We start from the raw sequence: 17,298 nt of genomic DNA, 5'->3' as shown, positions 1-17,298 counted from the left end.
TGAAGGATCCTCTTGAATGCACCAAATTGCCACCATCACTAGCCTTTCTACACTTTTCATGTCATTCCTTGCTTCCTCATCATCTTCCACCATTTTGTTTAGTTTCTTTTTGCTGTAGCAATCGTAGGCCCAATCGACTAGAGCCTCCTCTTCTTCTCCCATTGCAAATACAACACTTGACTTGCAGCAAATGATCTCGAGTACCATCACTCCTAAGCTATAAATATCGACTTTCACAGTGATAGATGCTTTCCTAAACCACTCAGGGGCGAAGTAACCTACCGTCCCTCTAATGTTTGTTCGTGCTGCTCGACTTTGCTCGGCCAACAAAAGTTTTGCTAGTCCAAAGTCAGAAATCTTAGGCATCAGGAACTCGTCCAAAAGTATGTTTTCAGGCTTCACATCACAGTGGATTATCTGTGTGCTGCATTCTTCGTGTAAGTACATCAGACCTCTTGCAATACCACATACGATTTGCATCCGTTGGTTCCAATGAGGTCTGGATACCCCAAATAGAAGGGTAGCCAGAGATCCATTGCTCATGTATTCATAAACCAAAAGCCGGTTTTCTCCTTCATCACAATAACCTAGTAAAGTGACTAAATTCTTGTGGTGAGTCTGTCCAATTGCATTTACTTCCGTTTTGAATTCTTTTTCGCCATCTGGTTCAACCTTATTCAGCATCTTAACGGCAATATATCGCTTCGGAATTGAGGGGGTGACCCCTTTATAGACCGTTCCGAAAGCTCCCCTGCCTAGTTGCTGCTTGAAGCCTCCAGTTGCCTCCTCGAGTTCTTTGTACGTATACCTTCTCAACCCAAATGTAGTAGAATCAAACTGTACATTTAGCATCTTCTTGTGATATATGAAGAAAAAACCAATTAGTATGGTTAACAGCAGAAGAAAATTTAGGAATACCGAACTACCAAGAAGTAGTGATCCAACAAGAACTAAAGTAGACTGATCTTTTCTTTTGAGGCNTGGAGCCGTCCATATTTCTATCCCTTGAGAACCGTGGAGAATGAGTTTTCCTTTATTTGTCAGCTCGAGTTTTGATCCTCGAGGTACTGAAAACTCGTTTTTGGACCAAACAATAGTTTTTTCTGGTATTTTATTGAACCAAATGGCTAAAAAGAAGTGATCTTTACTGCCAGATGAAGATCGCTGAAGAGGCCTAAATCCAAAGGCAAACTCGCCTGATGGCGAGCTCCACGGGATAGTGTTGTCAGTAGTTAACGAAGAGCCCAACTTTAACGTGCACTCCAATTGGCCTGCAGCGAAAAAGGCTGAGAAGAGAAGAATCGCTGATATGATCAAGAATGAATTAAACTGTAGAGATAGAAAAGCCATTTCTAGATCAAGATCAAGCAAACCTTGATGACACAACTGAGCATTTAAATTCAGAAGGCCTATTTCTTAATGTGTTCTTTTTGTGTCCGTAAATTAATTTCTCGTAAAAAAAATAAGGTGGTAAACTCAGTCAATCCACTCATGGACAAGCAATTGGTTTTGGAAATTTCGACTGAACTTGTCAAAGTATTTATTAGGGCTTGTTTGGTAGAGATTTTGAGAATTGATTTTTTGACCGTTAGAAGAAAAGTGAGGTCCACATGTGAGAGAAGAAGTCAAAGATTACGGCTTGAATAGTAAAATAACGGTAAAAAAATCAATTTTTTGGGGCAAAAAATCCCTACCAAACGGGGCCTTAATATTTGTCAGGTCCACAGAATTGTCTTCCGTGTTGACTATGGTCAATGAGTTCATATAGAAAGCTTGATAAAACTTTCTGCTGAAATTATAATTGGACGTGGAAGACATTTCAACTGCAGCATTCTCGAGTGTCTTAAGTTAGAAAATGCTCAAACGATGTGAAATTTGTGAAGATTTGGGATTTCATTTTAACATGTCAATATTATTAAGAGGAGTAATGATGGCTCATTTGAGCAGATCAATTTTGAAATTCGTATACTTGTTTTTGAGCTTTAATCGGATCGAATTGCTTGTCGGAGCTTAGTGAGCTCTAATAACATGTTAAAATTTGAGGTTCTATCTTAAAAGGTCAACCTTATTAAGAGAAGTAGTGTGATATATATTTTAATCTTTATTCGATGTGGCATATTTATCCCTTAACAAAATTTCCTCGAGAGAACAGTAAACAGAACATGATGCTCTTTTTCTTTTCTTTTTTCATTTTTACTTTCTTTTGTGCAAGTTCTATAAATAACAAATGGCTAGTTTGCCGTCCTGGTTCTCATTTTTCATCACCTTTTGTGGTTTGTACTTGTGCCTTCAATATTTTATTTCTTGATATCAGTATCCAATTCTTTCATAATTTAGGGGTCACTTTCATCAATGAAAGACTTTAATGGTTATTTCAATTTATGCCTCATCATTAGCACAGAGCAAAGGTGCAGCTAATTCCGGTGGGTAACTTTCGACTTTACTGATGGAATTGATATGCTAGGAAGATTCACTTACCATTTTTACTTTTACGTGCAAAGTTTTGGGAATCTAAAGTCAGAAATCTTAGGTTTCAAGGACTCGACCAAATTTATTTTTTGAGGCTTCATATTGATAAGTGTATTTTATGTACTGATATTTAGGAGTACTTTTAATGAATTATGACTTAATCTGTTGTATATATTGTTCGTAAAACTCAATGATCGAAAGTGAAATTAGAATAAAGGAACAAAAATTGATGAAAAGGAGGATTTCTAAATTTCGGGGATTAAGGTACAAATATCCAAAAGTTGATTTGGACCAAGAAATGATAATTGAAGAATACACAACAATTGGATGAAATTTCAAGGAAATGAACGAGTATTGCTCGAAGAAAGGACTAAAGTTGATCAAAGAAAAATTGGGCACCAAACTACAATTTCCATAAGATATTTCTATGGTGCGATCACACAATAGAAAGGGACGATCTCACACCTTGATTTTGAGAAAGCAGAGGCCAAAATCAGTTGCTCCATGTGATCGCCGCCATATTGCATAGGGTTATTTCGGGGCAAGATCCAACTTTCCTTGTTTGATTGTAACTATTTTCGAAATCAAATTGGACGTATTTTCTGACCCAATTCCAGTCTCTTTTAGTAGATAATTAGTAGAATAATTTATAAATGATCAATTATTATTATTAATATTACTATTTATTTTTATCATTCAAATTTGATAACAAATTGATAATAAAATTCTATCTAAGTTTTATTACTCATGGGATGATACTCTTTTTTACTACATTGGTACTTGTCGACCGTATGCTTGTGAGATTTCACCGAACACACATCACGGTGAATTATTCGTATCCTATATTCTTTGTGTAAGTACGTTAGACCTCTTGTAATATCATAGACAATTTGCACCCATTGGTTCTGATATACCAAAGAGAAGGGTAGCTAAAGATCCATTACTCATGTATTCATTAACCAAAAGCCAACTTTCTCGTCGAATTGAATTTACTTCTGTTTTGAATTCTTTTAGGCCATGTGATTCAACCTTATTGAGCATCTTAACAGCAATATATCTTTTTAGAATTGGAGAGACATCTTTATAGACCATCCAAAAGCTCCTCCGCCTAGTTGCTACTTGACGACCCCAGTTGGCTCCTCTAGTTCTTTGTATGTATACTTCCTCAATTCAATTCGGCCATAAATAAAAATCTTCTTGTAATATACAAAGAAAACAACCACCAATATAGTTAACAATAGAAGAAAATTGAAAAATACAGAACTATATCAAATGAGTTAACAAGAGAGTATGGATCAGGGAAGAAACATTGGAGCATCTCGTTTGATCTCACACAATAGATATTATATCTACTGGCCCCGTTGCCATGATTTCCCAATATTGAGCAGCACAAATCTTCTGGAGTGATATGGGCAATGGATCTAGCCGACTTGCAACCTTTGGATCAATAGCACAATTCTTTCTTGGATAATTATATCATATTCAATTCTTGCCTTGTTTGTAGTGTAACTCCAGTAGTGAATCCATGTCGTTTTTATTTATGCTTTTATTGTTTTTGTTCCCTTGTTTTAAGCAGTGTAATACCTTAATTAAAAAAAAAAAAAAAGTCAAACATATCATGCTATATATATAAAAAAAAAATAATAATAAAAATAAAATAAACTTTACACTAGGCGGTGGAATGGATATATATTCACCAAAACTTATCAAACCCAAAATGTTACACACAAACACACACTATACACACTCTGGAAAGAAATGAGGCAGAGAGAAAAAGAGAAAGAGAAAGAGAAAGGAGGAAGAAGAAAAAGAAAAAGAAAAAGGAAAAAAATAAAAATTTGCCAAGTTGTTAGGAATTAAGTGCTTCCTACTATTAGGCTTGAATTCCTCAATTTTGAAAGGTAAGTAAAAAGTTACTTATTGTCAAGTTATGTTTAATTTTATAGTTGTTAGATTAAATTTGATTTTATTAAAGGAGTTAAGTATGATAAACTATGAAATTGAGTAAAGTGAAAGAAAATTTAGTTTTAGTGATTAAAGAGACCGTGAAAATCGCTTAAACGTGAAATGATTAAATTTAGATATCGTTTATTTAATTATTGAAATTACTTAAAATAATTAATTATTGATTTAAAAATTATATCATATTTCAGGCAGTGATACTGACATCGGGACAGCTTACTAATCGAGTTAATTTTGCAAACATAGTTCTGTGAGTGGAAAAATATAAATATTTTTAAAGTATTTATAATTAAGTCTATTATTAAGGTATGTGCAATTATGTATTCGATTATATGATTATTATGAAAATCTCTTTTATTATAAAAAATGTGAATTTCAAATATTATTTATGACGCATTTATGACTTGGTATATAAGACATGTGATATTGAGATTTGTTTGGTATGTGAAACATGTAATATTGAGATCGGCCAGAAAAGTATTCTTGATTATATACTTCTTCTAGTTTACAAAGGGCCTTTGGCCGTGTTCTATCCTACATGGAGGGGTCTTGACCTGACATTGATCTTGATCATGTACGTATAGTTCACAGAGGGGCATTGACTATGTTCTAGAATTGATTACCAGAGGTCTTTGAGACCGGCTTTCGTTCACGGAGGGGGTCAAAGGCCCGTGACGAAAGTTCTTAGCCCAAGGGGCGAATTACAGATTTTAGTTAGAGGGTATATTTTTTGTGAGTTTTTCAGTACATTTTATGTGATGAGATTATAGTATGATTACCAGCTTATGTTTATATCATGACTTGAGATGATATTTTACCACGTTATACGAATGTTTTACGTTTTGGCTATAATTATATGATGTTATATTGTGACTTATTCAATGATGTGAACTCGATTTTTCATAAAAATGTAAAATGGAAAAAGTATATTTATTTTCGAAATTCTCCACTCACTAAGCTATCAACTCATATATTTTCCCGTAATTTTCCTATAGGTAGCAATTGATTCTTTTTAGCTGGAAGAGCCTAACGATTTCAGAATGAGAGCCACACGACATGTTGAGTGTTATAACTTATATTGACGAGACACGGAGTAAATAATTTGGGTCCATCTCATTATATTTTACATAGAATTTGATTTTTGTGCATTTTTTGAAGTAATTCATAGTCTCTTAGTGATAGATTTGACATCTACTCAGCATCTATCATCGGCACACGTCATGTTTCGAATCCACTAGGGTGATTCGAAATGGGTCGTGTCAAAGTGGTATCAGAGCATGGTTTTGAAAATTTTTATGGTTCACGCATGTTCAGTGGGTATGATCATATGTCGTGGTGGCAGAAATCACAAGCTCTCTAGCTCGAATGTATGGAACCAAAAATAATAGAATTTTTTTTTAACAGATTTAGAAACGACCCGCATGTAAGTATAGTAGTTGTAATGATCTGATGGTTGGAAATGTTATTAGTTGTTGAGTTGGAACTATGTGAATATGTAACCTATTAAGATTTGAACAGACTGTGATGATTTTGCGGGGTATTCGAAGTTACAGATTATCAATTTATTTGTAGAACTACATGATTTTTTTTATGAGTATATAACAGAATTTTTAGCTATAGCTTGCACGATAAATACAAGGAAATGATATGATGTATGATTTGTGACAATCATTGGAGAATTTTTATTGTTCTTGAAGCCAAATGGTCATTAGTGTTATCAAATTTTGTGGTGATTTGTGGCCACTTTTATGGGATGATAATAGAAATTATGATGGTGTATATTTACGCCATATGATAAGAAATTGTGGAAGACAAAATGATGATTTGTTGATTGATAGATAATAATATTTTATTGTGTCTTTTAGGCATCGAGGAAATTAACGGTAATCCAGTTATTTCGATTATTTATGAGTTATTTGATTATAAGGAATGTGAGAATAATAGGGATGAACTTTATAATGATTACTGATTATGGGGTGATTTGTTGCTTTAGAAATAAAATCAAATGGATATGTGCATTTAGGTATGTTTATGTGAAAAAAATAATATTTTGAGAATGATAGAGTTGAAATTTATTGAGATTGAGAAATTAACATGTGGTATATTGATGTGTGAAATGTTCATGTGATAAATATGAAGGTTATTATCTTGTGATATTAAGGAAAATTGATATAATTAAATATTTCAAGTCATACGATATGACTATAAATGTCAAGGTTACATGAGCATAACATGATATGATGAATAGCATGTAAATAAATATAATAGTTGTCCTATAGCAAAATAATGTGATGATAAATTTGGGGTATTAAGTTAATTAATTTTGTTAAGGCCATTCGTTGGATTATTGTGTTACATTCCATACAATTTGGAAGCGTTGAGTTAATTTTTGAAATTAAGATGATTTTATTGAAATTTTAGTGATGTAATTTTTGGGCAATTTTCAATTGTATGGATCACGAACAAAGTATTCCATTTTTATCAAAATATATTTGTTAAGGAATATAAGTAAGACATGTTGGATTTGGATATGTCTAAAGTTTAAGATGATCATCAAATATAGATTTTACCCATTGTGAAATAGTATTTTTAGGTTTCATTATCTTAATTAAAGGTCTTTATGCGCTATACAAGAAGGATTATGCATTGACGATAGATCAATGATCTATTTATGGAATAAGAGTATATATTTTCATGGATTAAATGTTATTATTGTCCCTTCATAGAAGGAAAGAACAAAATTTGTATGTGTATAGAAATGTCAAAATTTTTGCTAATCAGGAAATATGGAGAAAATATTTGCTCTTATATTTAAAGATGATGAGTGATTGATTCACGATAATGATTCATGCTATGGTTTAGAAAGTGTTTTGTAAGTGGAATGATAAATCATGGATTATGCTGTAGATTGTAAAAGAGATATGGTATATAAATATATATATATATATATATATACTGAGTACATGTCTCAACTTTGGATTTGTTGTCGGTCATAGGAAGTATCTTGAAGCGGGGTTTTTGCCCACTTCTCCACACAAATCCAATAAGACACTGAAAAATGTAATAATGATTAGGAGTTTTTGATAATAAGAAGCGGTTATGAGATTGATTAGTTTAGCTATATATATATATATATATATATATATATATATATATATATTCTTAATCAAATTTAATAATCCTAGTAACATTAGAAGGGCAATAGTATCTAGATCCTCTTGATCCCACATAATACCTAACAAAATATTCAGTAATAGTCTTAGGATCAAGTTTCTTCTGCTGAGGATTATAAGGCTTTATTTCTACTTACAACCTCAAACACGAAAATGACACAATTTACCTAACCATAATTTATAAGGAGTTATAGGAACTGACTTGCTTGGTACTTGATCCAGAATGTAGAAAGTAGCTTCAAAACCTCACCCTACAAAAATCAGGTAAAGTGGAATGACTAAGCATACACCGCACCATGTCCTTAAGAGTATGATTTCTTCTTTCTACAATGCCATTATGTTCAGGGGTTTAGAGCATTGTATATTGAGCCTCAATATTACATGCCTTGAGAAAACTAGCAAAAGATTTAGGATTTCTACCAATTTTATCATATCTCCCATCAAACTCCCATCCTCTATCCAATCTTACTGTTTTGATTTTAATGTTTTTCTAGAGTTCCACAATAGCCTTGAAATCTTTAAAAGCTTACAATGAGTTTGATTTTTCCCAGATGAGCTCAATATAACTATAGCAAGAATAATCATTAATAAAGGTAATGAAGTATCTATGATTTTTCAAAATGGCTGGTGAAATGGGATCACAAACATCAGTATGAATTAAATTCGAAATTTCCATTTTCGAAATGGAAAAAAAAAAACATATCCACATTTATCCAAATTCATGATAGCCAAATTAATAATGAGAGACTCATGCCAATCCTCATAATTGTTCCTGTGAGACTTTTGATAGCAGACAAAGAGAGAGACAGAGCTGCATTTCCATAAGCTAAGGAGAATGCAATAAAAATTTATTAAACTTATGGAATGACAAACATGCACCCATGTATGTATCCAATAGGCAAATTTATATCCATGCTAGAGTTTTATTCAAAATAAACTCTTACGCACTATGCTAGAGCCTAAGCCACGCAAAAGGCTCTTACGCATGACAAAACAAAATAATTAAAGACAAGGACTTAAGATGACCCACTACCGAGAGGATAGAATTTGGCCACCAAGTGCCGAGCACTTATTTTTGTCGTCCTAAGCATCCTATCAAACAATGATTTACCGAGGGGCAAATTCATTATTCACATGGATCTTAGTATAATGTCAACAAGTAGAAGCATAAACAATGTAACAATCCCGATAATTTATCATAACTAGTCCCATGAGAGGTAAGTACATAGCCACTCACAACATCGGTATACAACAAAATTATGTGATCTATATGGACGAAATATATATTCTTCTTAAAGTAGATTATCCATTTCTTTTCTCCAATTAACTAACATGGAACAATATTACCAAAATTCATAAATGGGCATCTTTGAAAAATATTTGACTATTATAATAATGGATCTATTATTAAAACTCCCAAAATTACTGCCTTCCTCCACTTTGTATCTTTGAAAAGCATTTTAATATTATAATAATAGATCAATTATTATAAATCAAAGAATAAGTCAAAGAATTTATGAAAAGCATTTTAATATTATAAAAATAGACCAAACTCCTAGATTTGCATTCTGTATCTTTGAAAAACATTAGAATATTGTAATACTAAATCAATAAGACTCCCAGATTACAGATTCGTTGCCTTCCACTATTCTTTATATTTGAAAAACATTATAATATTATAATAATAGATCAACAAAACTCTCAGATTTGCTGTGCATTACACATTGTCCTGCCAATTTGAATATAATAATAATAGATCTACAAAACTCCCATATGTGCATTACCCACTGTCCGGCCATTTTGAATATAATTAATCAACCGCCTCCAATAAAAAAGAACTCATCGATGAAGCCAAAAAATTATTGGTAATGGGAGGAATCTTGCAATATAAAATGTCACCTGTGAAAATGAGAAGGTTGTCTCTGATACCATTTGTTAAACATCATTAATCCCTTCTCATTGTCATAGCATGTTCAACTATAATACAATAAAAATATACCTTCAATAGATCGTGATTGGCTTTTCATGGATCTTTGGGCTGCAAAAGAAGAAGAATTGCTATGGAGAGAACTACTCTCTATTCCCCTTGAAACCCTAGAAGCCAATATCACTCTTGCTTGAGAGAGAGGAAGAAAGGTCTATAATATATATATAGAATTCAATGGGCCAATTCTATATTAAGTGGGTTGAGTGTAGAGGCCTCCATATGTGTTAATAAAATGTCCCATCCCATTATGGGCTCACAAAACGACTAATGAAATGCTAGTCCATAAAATTAAATGCAACCAAAGATTACACCTATGGATTAGTTCTGGGAATTTCTCTGCACACACCTTATTTGCTCTAGGCTTTGTATGTAAAGTTCCCTTGTGTATATTTCATCATAAATGTAATGAGCTTATAAATAATAATACATAAATGCTTTGATGTACTGTCAAAGCACATTTATTTTCTTGGAATTAAAGCGATATTGACAAATCTCTGATCCTATTGAATAATGTCATCTTCCCCTACCTCTTTTGTACTCCAACCAATATGATCCAATATGTTTCAGTGTGTTGGAAGAAAATGGGTCACCCATGTAGGTTGACCCTGTAACGTCCCGACCCGCATGGATCGAAATGTTACGAGATTAACTGTACTTTAGTCGTAAATTTTTTTTAACTATATTTTTAGTGGAAGGTACAAAGATTAAATTTTAGAATTTAATTGAAGATTTTTTTTTAAAAAATAATTCAATACTAAAAGAACACAATTTCAAAAATGTTTTTAGAATGTGTTCCATGCATGTAACGACTATTGACGTGAAATTTTTGACAAAACTTAAAAAGTAATATTGCTGTTTTAGTTTTTGTCTCAAACGATAATTGTCAGAATAAATTTGTTTGCATAGCTATAGACCTCGAAACTTCATCAAATTTTAATGTAAACCAGGAAACTCCTTATGATATGACATAGTCAAAAATTATCTTCCATTGGCATCATATGAGGTATTAAAATATTTTTCAAAACTCAGCAGCGACCTAGTTGAAATGTAAATCGGTGCAGTTCACTTAAAATGACATATAAAATTCCACAAACATCAAAACCACAGGATTTCAAATTTATTCAGTAGCTAATCCATGAGACTATCAAATACAATTGTTTTCTTCTATAAATTCCACTTAACGGTCGAGTTATGAATTTTTGAAGTCAAGGCGGAAGCTGGAAAAACAGCGACTCTACGAGTGCAGTTTACTTTATGCAACATATAAAATTCTACCCACATCGGATTGACATGATTCCAAATTCATTCAATAGCTAACTTATGAGGCTATCCATCACCATTGATTTTGTATAAAAATGATATGTAATGAAGGAACTATGAATTTTTAAAAACAAGGCAGAATCTAATATTTTTTTTTTATAGACAACAAAACTTTAAATCGCTAACCTTTTATTATTATTATTTTTATTTATTGCAAATGGTGATTTGTAAATTTATTCCTATGGAATAGATCTACTTTCAAACATAATTTATTCATAAAGAATGTTCATAGAATAGATCCACACACGACATCCATAGGAATCTAATTTAAAGAAAACATAAACATTTCAAGTTATTAAATCACCGACTTTTCCATTGCATGTTGCATCTTCCTTTATCATCATCAACACTCCAAGGAAAATCTATTTAACTTGTAGGAAGGGAATCAACCCATGAGTTTAAAACTTAATAGATATCATCGGTGCATTTCGTTGTCAAATTAGAAATTTCGACCTATAGATTCATACCATTGCCCGTGGATGGATTTTCGATAAAATCCAATTACTCTAGCGTTATCATAATACGTAGAGTCAGAGAATGATCATTCAAACTATTTTAGTGTCGAAGCATCGTACCCGGAGCTACCATTTCATTCAAACATTTATCAAAAATCATAATTTGAAACGAAGTAAACACACGCACCTCTATCTACCTTGAATTTTCTTGGATATCAAAGAACAAAATGTGTAGAAATCATTTCTTCTTCTCATCCTTGTTATTCCCTTAGCTTAAATTGACATGAAATATATTTTCTTTTTTGAGAGAAATGGGATGAAATTCGGATTTGAAGAGGGGTGTAGTGAAAAAGTGACGTTCCACTTCTTATAACGTTTCTTTTTAGTGAAAAACTAAGTGGGGGAGTTTTATTATCATTAAATTTATTAAATTTGGTCTTTAACTAAGAATTTGAAGAGTATCTAAGCCATAAAAAAATAATTCATATAAAAGTTTTATAAAATCGTCTACATGGTAATTTGAACCTGGGTTGCCTATATGAAATTCCATGTAGATGACTATTGTGGCAACCCAATTATTGATTAAATCTTTGTAATCAACTTTACTTAAACTTAATCTCTTAAATTATTGAGCTTTTAATTAACTTATGGCTTGGACTTTCAAAATCTTAAATGGGTTGAGCTTCCCTAGCTCATTTATTGAATGAGCTAGGCTTGTGGTACTAGATCATCATAATATAATAGTCTAGTTTCATTTTATTTATTGGGCTTCTACATCCCTTACACCTTAAACAAAATTTCGTCTTCGAAATTTACCTTATGGATTGGCAAAGAGTGTCAGATATTTATCTTTGACTTCTTCTTTTCTTTCCCAAGTAAATTCTTCTACTCATGATTATTCCATTGCACTTTAACCTGTTGAATCTTCTTGTTCCGTAATTTATGTACCTTTTGATCTAGTATTTTAATCGATACTTTCTCATAAGATAAATCTTTCTATATTTCCAGGGGTTGATAATTCACCACGTGATTAGGATCATGCACATACTTCCTGATCATTGATATATGAAACACGTTACGGTAAAGACAGTGGATAAGCCACATTCCTGACCCTGTCAATTATTGCAAAAGCTCCGATATAACGAGGTTGTAGTTTGCCTTTCTTGCCGAACCTAAGTACACCTTTTATTGGTGCCACCTTTAGAAAAAACTTTCTCTTCAACCTCAAATTTCAAGTCTTTTCTTCTGGTTTTTGCATAGCTCTTTTGTCTATCTTGCGCGGTCTTTATCCTGGTACGGATCTTTTCAACGACTTCAACTGTTCTTTTAATGATCTCTGGTCCCAAAACTCTCTTTTCGCCAACTTCATCCCAATGAACAGGTGATCTGCACATTCGACCATAGAGAGCTTCATACGGTGCCTTCCAATAGTTGCTTGGAAACTATTATTATATGTAAATTCCACTAAAGGTAGATACGATTCCCAACTACCTCCTAGATCCAGAACACAGACCTTTAGCATATCTTCCAAAATTTGAATGGTCCTTTTAGATTGACCATCAGATTGGGGTGATATACCGTACTGAAATTCAATTTCGTTCCCATAGCTTCTTGTAAGCTTTTCCAAAACTTTGATGTAAATCTCGGATCCCCATCAGACACAATGGACATAAGGACACCATGCAATCTTACAATCTTTCTAATATACAACTACGCCAACTGATCTAGACTAAATGTCATTTTTACAAGAAGAAAATGAGCTGACTTTGTTAAACGATCCACTATTACCCATATAGCATTGTGTCCTCTTCCTAACTTTGGAAATCCTACCATAAAGTCCATTGTGATATTTTCCCACTTCCATTTAGGTAAGTCCAATGGATTTAATAACCCTGCTGGTCTTTGGTGTTCTGCTCTAACTTGTTGGCATATTGTGCATTTTGTCACAAATGAGCCTATACTTCCTTTCAAGTTCCTCCACCAAAATGTATCTCGAAGGTCTCGATACATTTTCGTACCACCAGGATATGCGGTGTACGGGGTGGAATGAGCCTCTTCTAATATCTCTTTTCTTAATACTTCATCTTTTGGTACACAAATTCTTCCTTTAAACAGCTTGATCAGAAGCTATTTCAAAATCCTTTCTCTTACCAATACCAATCTCGTTCTTGATCTTCTGCAAAAATGGGTCTTTACTTTGTGCTTCTACAATCCGATCTCTAAGAGTGGGTCGAACTATCAAAGTTGCTAAATGAGCAGTGACTTGTTTTGGTGTGGTAATCACTTCGATTCGCAAATTTTCCAAATCTTTGATCAACTCCATCGGAATAGTAGGTAATGATGCCAACTGTCCCATCGAATTTCTGCTTACAGCATCAGCAACAACATTAACCCTACCAGGATGGTAATGAATAGTGCAATCATAATCATTTACTAGCTCCAACCATCATCTCTGTCTCATATTCAATTCTTTCTGCGTAGAGAAATATTCGAGACTCTTATTATCCATGTAAATGTCACACTTCCCTCCATATAAGTAATGGCGCCAAATTTTTAATGTATAAACCACCGCTGCAAGTTCTAGATCATGCGTCGGGTAGTTCTGCTCATGTTACTACAATTGTCTTGATGTATAGGCAATTACTTTTCCTTGCTACATCAGTACACACCCCAAACCGTGTTTGGATGCATTACTATATATAACAAATCCTTCTGAACCTTCAGGTATTGTTAATACAGGTGCTGTAATCAATCGTTGTTTTAGCTCCTAAAAGCTTTGCTCACACTTATCTGTCCATTGAGATTTTACTCCTTTCCTTATCAATTGTGTCATTGGTCCAACTATTTTGAAAAATCTTTCTATAAATCTCTAATAATATCCAGCAAATCGCAGAAAACTTCGAACTTCACCAGCATTAGTCGGTGTCTTCCAATTGTTTACCGCTTCCACCTTTATTGGATCTACTTCAATTCCTTGGGCAATAACTACATGATCGAGGAATCCAACTCGTTCAAGTCAAACTTCGTACTTTTTAAATTTGGCGTATAACTTTTCCTTGCGTAATGTTTCTAACGCTATTCTAAGATGTTCTTCAGGTTGATCTTTACTCTTGGAGTAAATTAGAATGTCATCAATGAAGACTATAATAAATTTATCCAAATACTGATGAAATACTCTATTCATTAGATCCATAAGTACTGCCGGAGCATTTGTCAATCCGAATGGCATAACTATGAACTCGTAATGTCCATATCGAGTTCTGAAAGTTGTCTTAGGTATATCACTTTCCTTAACCTTTAAGCGATGATATCCAAATCGTAAATCGATCTTGGAAAATACCTTAGCCCCTTTCAATTGATCAAACAAATCCTCGATTCTCGGGAGAGGATACCTATTATTGATGGTCAAACGGTTCAACTCCCGATAGTCGATACACATCCGCATACTTCCATCTTTCTTCTTTACAAACAATACCGTGCGCCCCATGGTAATACACTTGGTCGAATAAAGCCAATGTCTAACAGTTCTTGTAACTGGATTTTCAACTCCTGAAGAGGGCCATCTGTATGGAGTTTTAGATATTGGTGCCACTCTGGGAACCAAATCTATTGTGAATTCCACTTGTCTATCTAGTGGAATACCACGTAGATCTTCTGGAAACACATCTATAAATTCTTGTACCACTGATACATCCTTAATCTTTATCGTTGCCAGTTTTTCTCCAGAGATATTAACTAGAAATCCTTGAAATGTTTCCTTTCTCAACATTTTTTTAGCTTGTAAGGCCGATACTAGTTAGAGGTGGGGTTTGATCTTTATTCCAGGGAAAGAAAATTGTTCCTCTCCTAGTTTCTGAAAAGATACTTTCCTTTCTCTTCAACGAATGGTTGCATAATTATATCCTAACCAATTCATGCCCAAAATCACATCAAGATCTTTCATCTCTATCATATACAAATTTGCTTCAAATGTTTTTCCCTCAATTTTAAGATTCACCAATCTAGCGAACTGATCTATGTTCAATGTTCTGCCTGAGGAAATGCTAACTTCTAATGTACTCTTTGACTTATCACAATTAATACTAGATTTAGCAATGAAAGATGTTGATATAAAAGAATGAGTAGCTCCTGAATCAAACAGTACATAAGCAGGTGTATCAGATATCAGTAATATACCTGCTATCACATTTGAGTTCTCCTCTGCATCTTTCTGATTCATTGTAAACACTCGTGCTTTTCCCTTCTTGTTCTGATCATTGTTATTAACCTTCTTCTGAGCAAATATGTACAATCGTTAGCAATATGTCCTGGCTTATCACACCGAAAATAGGTATTCTTCCCATACAAGCATTCCCCATGATGATGCTTACCACACTTAGGACATGGCGCTACTGCAGCTACTATGCCCTTGCTAGCACTAAGTCCAGTATTAGCCTTCTTATTTTGCCATTTGCCTTTTCCTTTGTCTTGACCATTCCATTTTCTCTTTCCAACCTGTCCTTTGTCTTACTGATTGTACAATTGATGGTGTTGCTCTGCATTTTCCTTCTGATACCAATAGCATGAGTTCGTTCCAGCAAATGATGTGATATAAGAATCATACTTAGGTTTGGGTTTAACCCTTGCTCAAATCTTCGAGTCTTCTTAATTTTGATGTCCACAGGGTGTGGAGCATACCTTGAGAGTTGGTTAAATTTTCGCTCATAATCAGTCGGGGACATATTACCGTGTTTGAGTTGAAAGAATTCATTCTCCTTGAAATCCTTTAGAGACTGAGGAAAATATGTATCCATCACTTCCTCCTTGAATTGTTTCCAAGTTAACGCCAATTGCTACTCCGGGGTCCTAGTTTGGGACATTGAATCCCACCAATGACTTGCATCACCGGTAAATATAAACTCCGGAGACTGGACCTTTTGGGTGTCAGTGCAATTGATAAGTCTAAAAATTCGCTCTAACTTACGAAGCTAGTCTTCAACTACTAGTGGACCAGATGCTCCATCGAAGGAAGGGGGCTTATGCCTTCGAAATAACTCAACCACCGAGGCATGAGTCAAGAGAGTAATACGAGCTGGTGGTGTAGGTGGAGCTGGATTTTGATTCAACCTGCCAAGATCTTGAACCGCTTGTAGGAGATCCTTATCAAATTGTTTTGGTTTGCTCGAGACATTTCCCTAGAGATAAGATATAATATCTCACATTAACTTCATTTTCCAACACCAAAATAAAAAAAAAATCTCAACTTGATCAAATTTTTTTTTGATTCAGTACTTCTTGAATCCAGGATATATAATAGTTCGATAACTTTTTACTTTCAATAACATAAAGGAAAAGATATCACAAGGAAATAGAATCTAAATTTCTAATCCCTATGAATCTTGCGAGTCTTCTTTAGCGGAGCTTCATCTTTAGAAGAGTCTTCTGCCTCAGTTCCTAACTCTAGGTCCATCTCAACCTATGGTTTAGGTTCATGCTCATGATCATTCTCTAATTCCAAACCAAAGTCAGCATCGTGCTCCCATTTGGGATCTTTCTCTAGGTCTGATTCAAATTGAGGCACGGGTTCGGGCTTGGGCTCAACCTCATCATTGGGCTCAATTACTATCTCCAGTTGATGTTCTAAGCTCTCATTCCACCTGTCTAGAAGGACCTGGCAATATATACCAAATTCAATCGTATTTGGATGCTCTAGAGGGTAACCTTCTAGCATCTCATTCCTAGCCATGACTCCCATGTTTTCCAATTGAGGTGGAGTGAACGTATGAGGTTATTCACAACCTCGATATGTGTGATCTTTAGTCCTGCATCTACAGTTGCCATACATCTCTTGTAGATATCATGTACGTGTTCAATAAGTGGACGAGATGGGTCAGTTACGTGATTCTCATAGGACAGAATGATGGACCTATGATTTAATGCTACTCTATAAGCT

At 33.9% G+C, this 17,298-nt stretch overlaps 1 protein-coding gene and 1 pseudogene across 1 annotated transcript; both read right to left on the bottom strand.

Annotated features, from left to right (window-relative positions):
• LOC111400271 overlaps positions 1-15,135 on the bottom strand; it is a 15,422-nt pseudogene extending 287 nt beyond the window's left edge.
• Positions 15,136-15,243: 108 nt separating this feature from the next.
• LOC111400270 lies at positions 15,244-16,159 on the bottom strand. Its single transcript, XM_023027689.1, has 2 exons — positions 15,839-16,159; positions 15,244-15,639 (listed from the first exon to the last, which is right to left on the bottom strand). Exons 1-2 carry the CDS (start codon positions 16,157-16,159, stop codon positions 15,244-15,246), a joined length of 717 nt encoding a protein of 238 aa, XP_022883457.1.
• Between the last annotated feature and the right edge of the window lie 1,139 nt (positions 16,160-17,298).

Source organism: Olea europaea, chromosome 10 (assembly GCF_002742605.1).
Source record: "Olea europaea var. sylvestris chromosome 10, O_europaea_v1, whole genome shotgun sequence".
Classification (NCBI taxonomy): domain Eukaryota; kingdom Viridiplantae; phylum Streptophyta; class Magnoliopsida; order Lamiales; family Oleaceae; genus Olea; species Olea europaea.
The sequence above is the reverse complement of the archived record's forward strand: the minus strand, read 5'-3'. Positions and strand labels throughout refer to the sequence as shown.

Coding starts and splice junctions, on each gene's coding strand:
- LOC111400270 (XM_023027689.1), bottom strand. CDS start 16,159: ATGGATACATATTTTCCTCAGTCTCTAAAGGATTTCAAGGAGAATGAA. Junction 15,640..15,838: donor TGGAAAGAGAAAATGGAATG/GTCAAGACAAAG, acceptor ATATTTGCTCAG/AAGAAGGTTAATAACAATGA.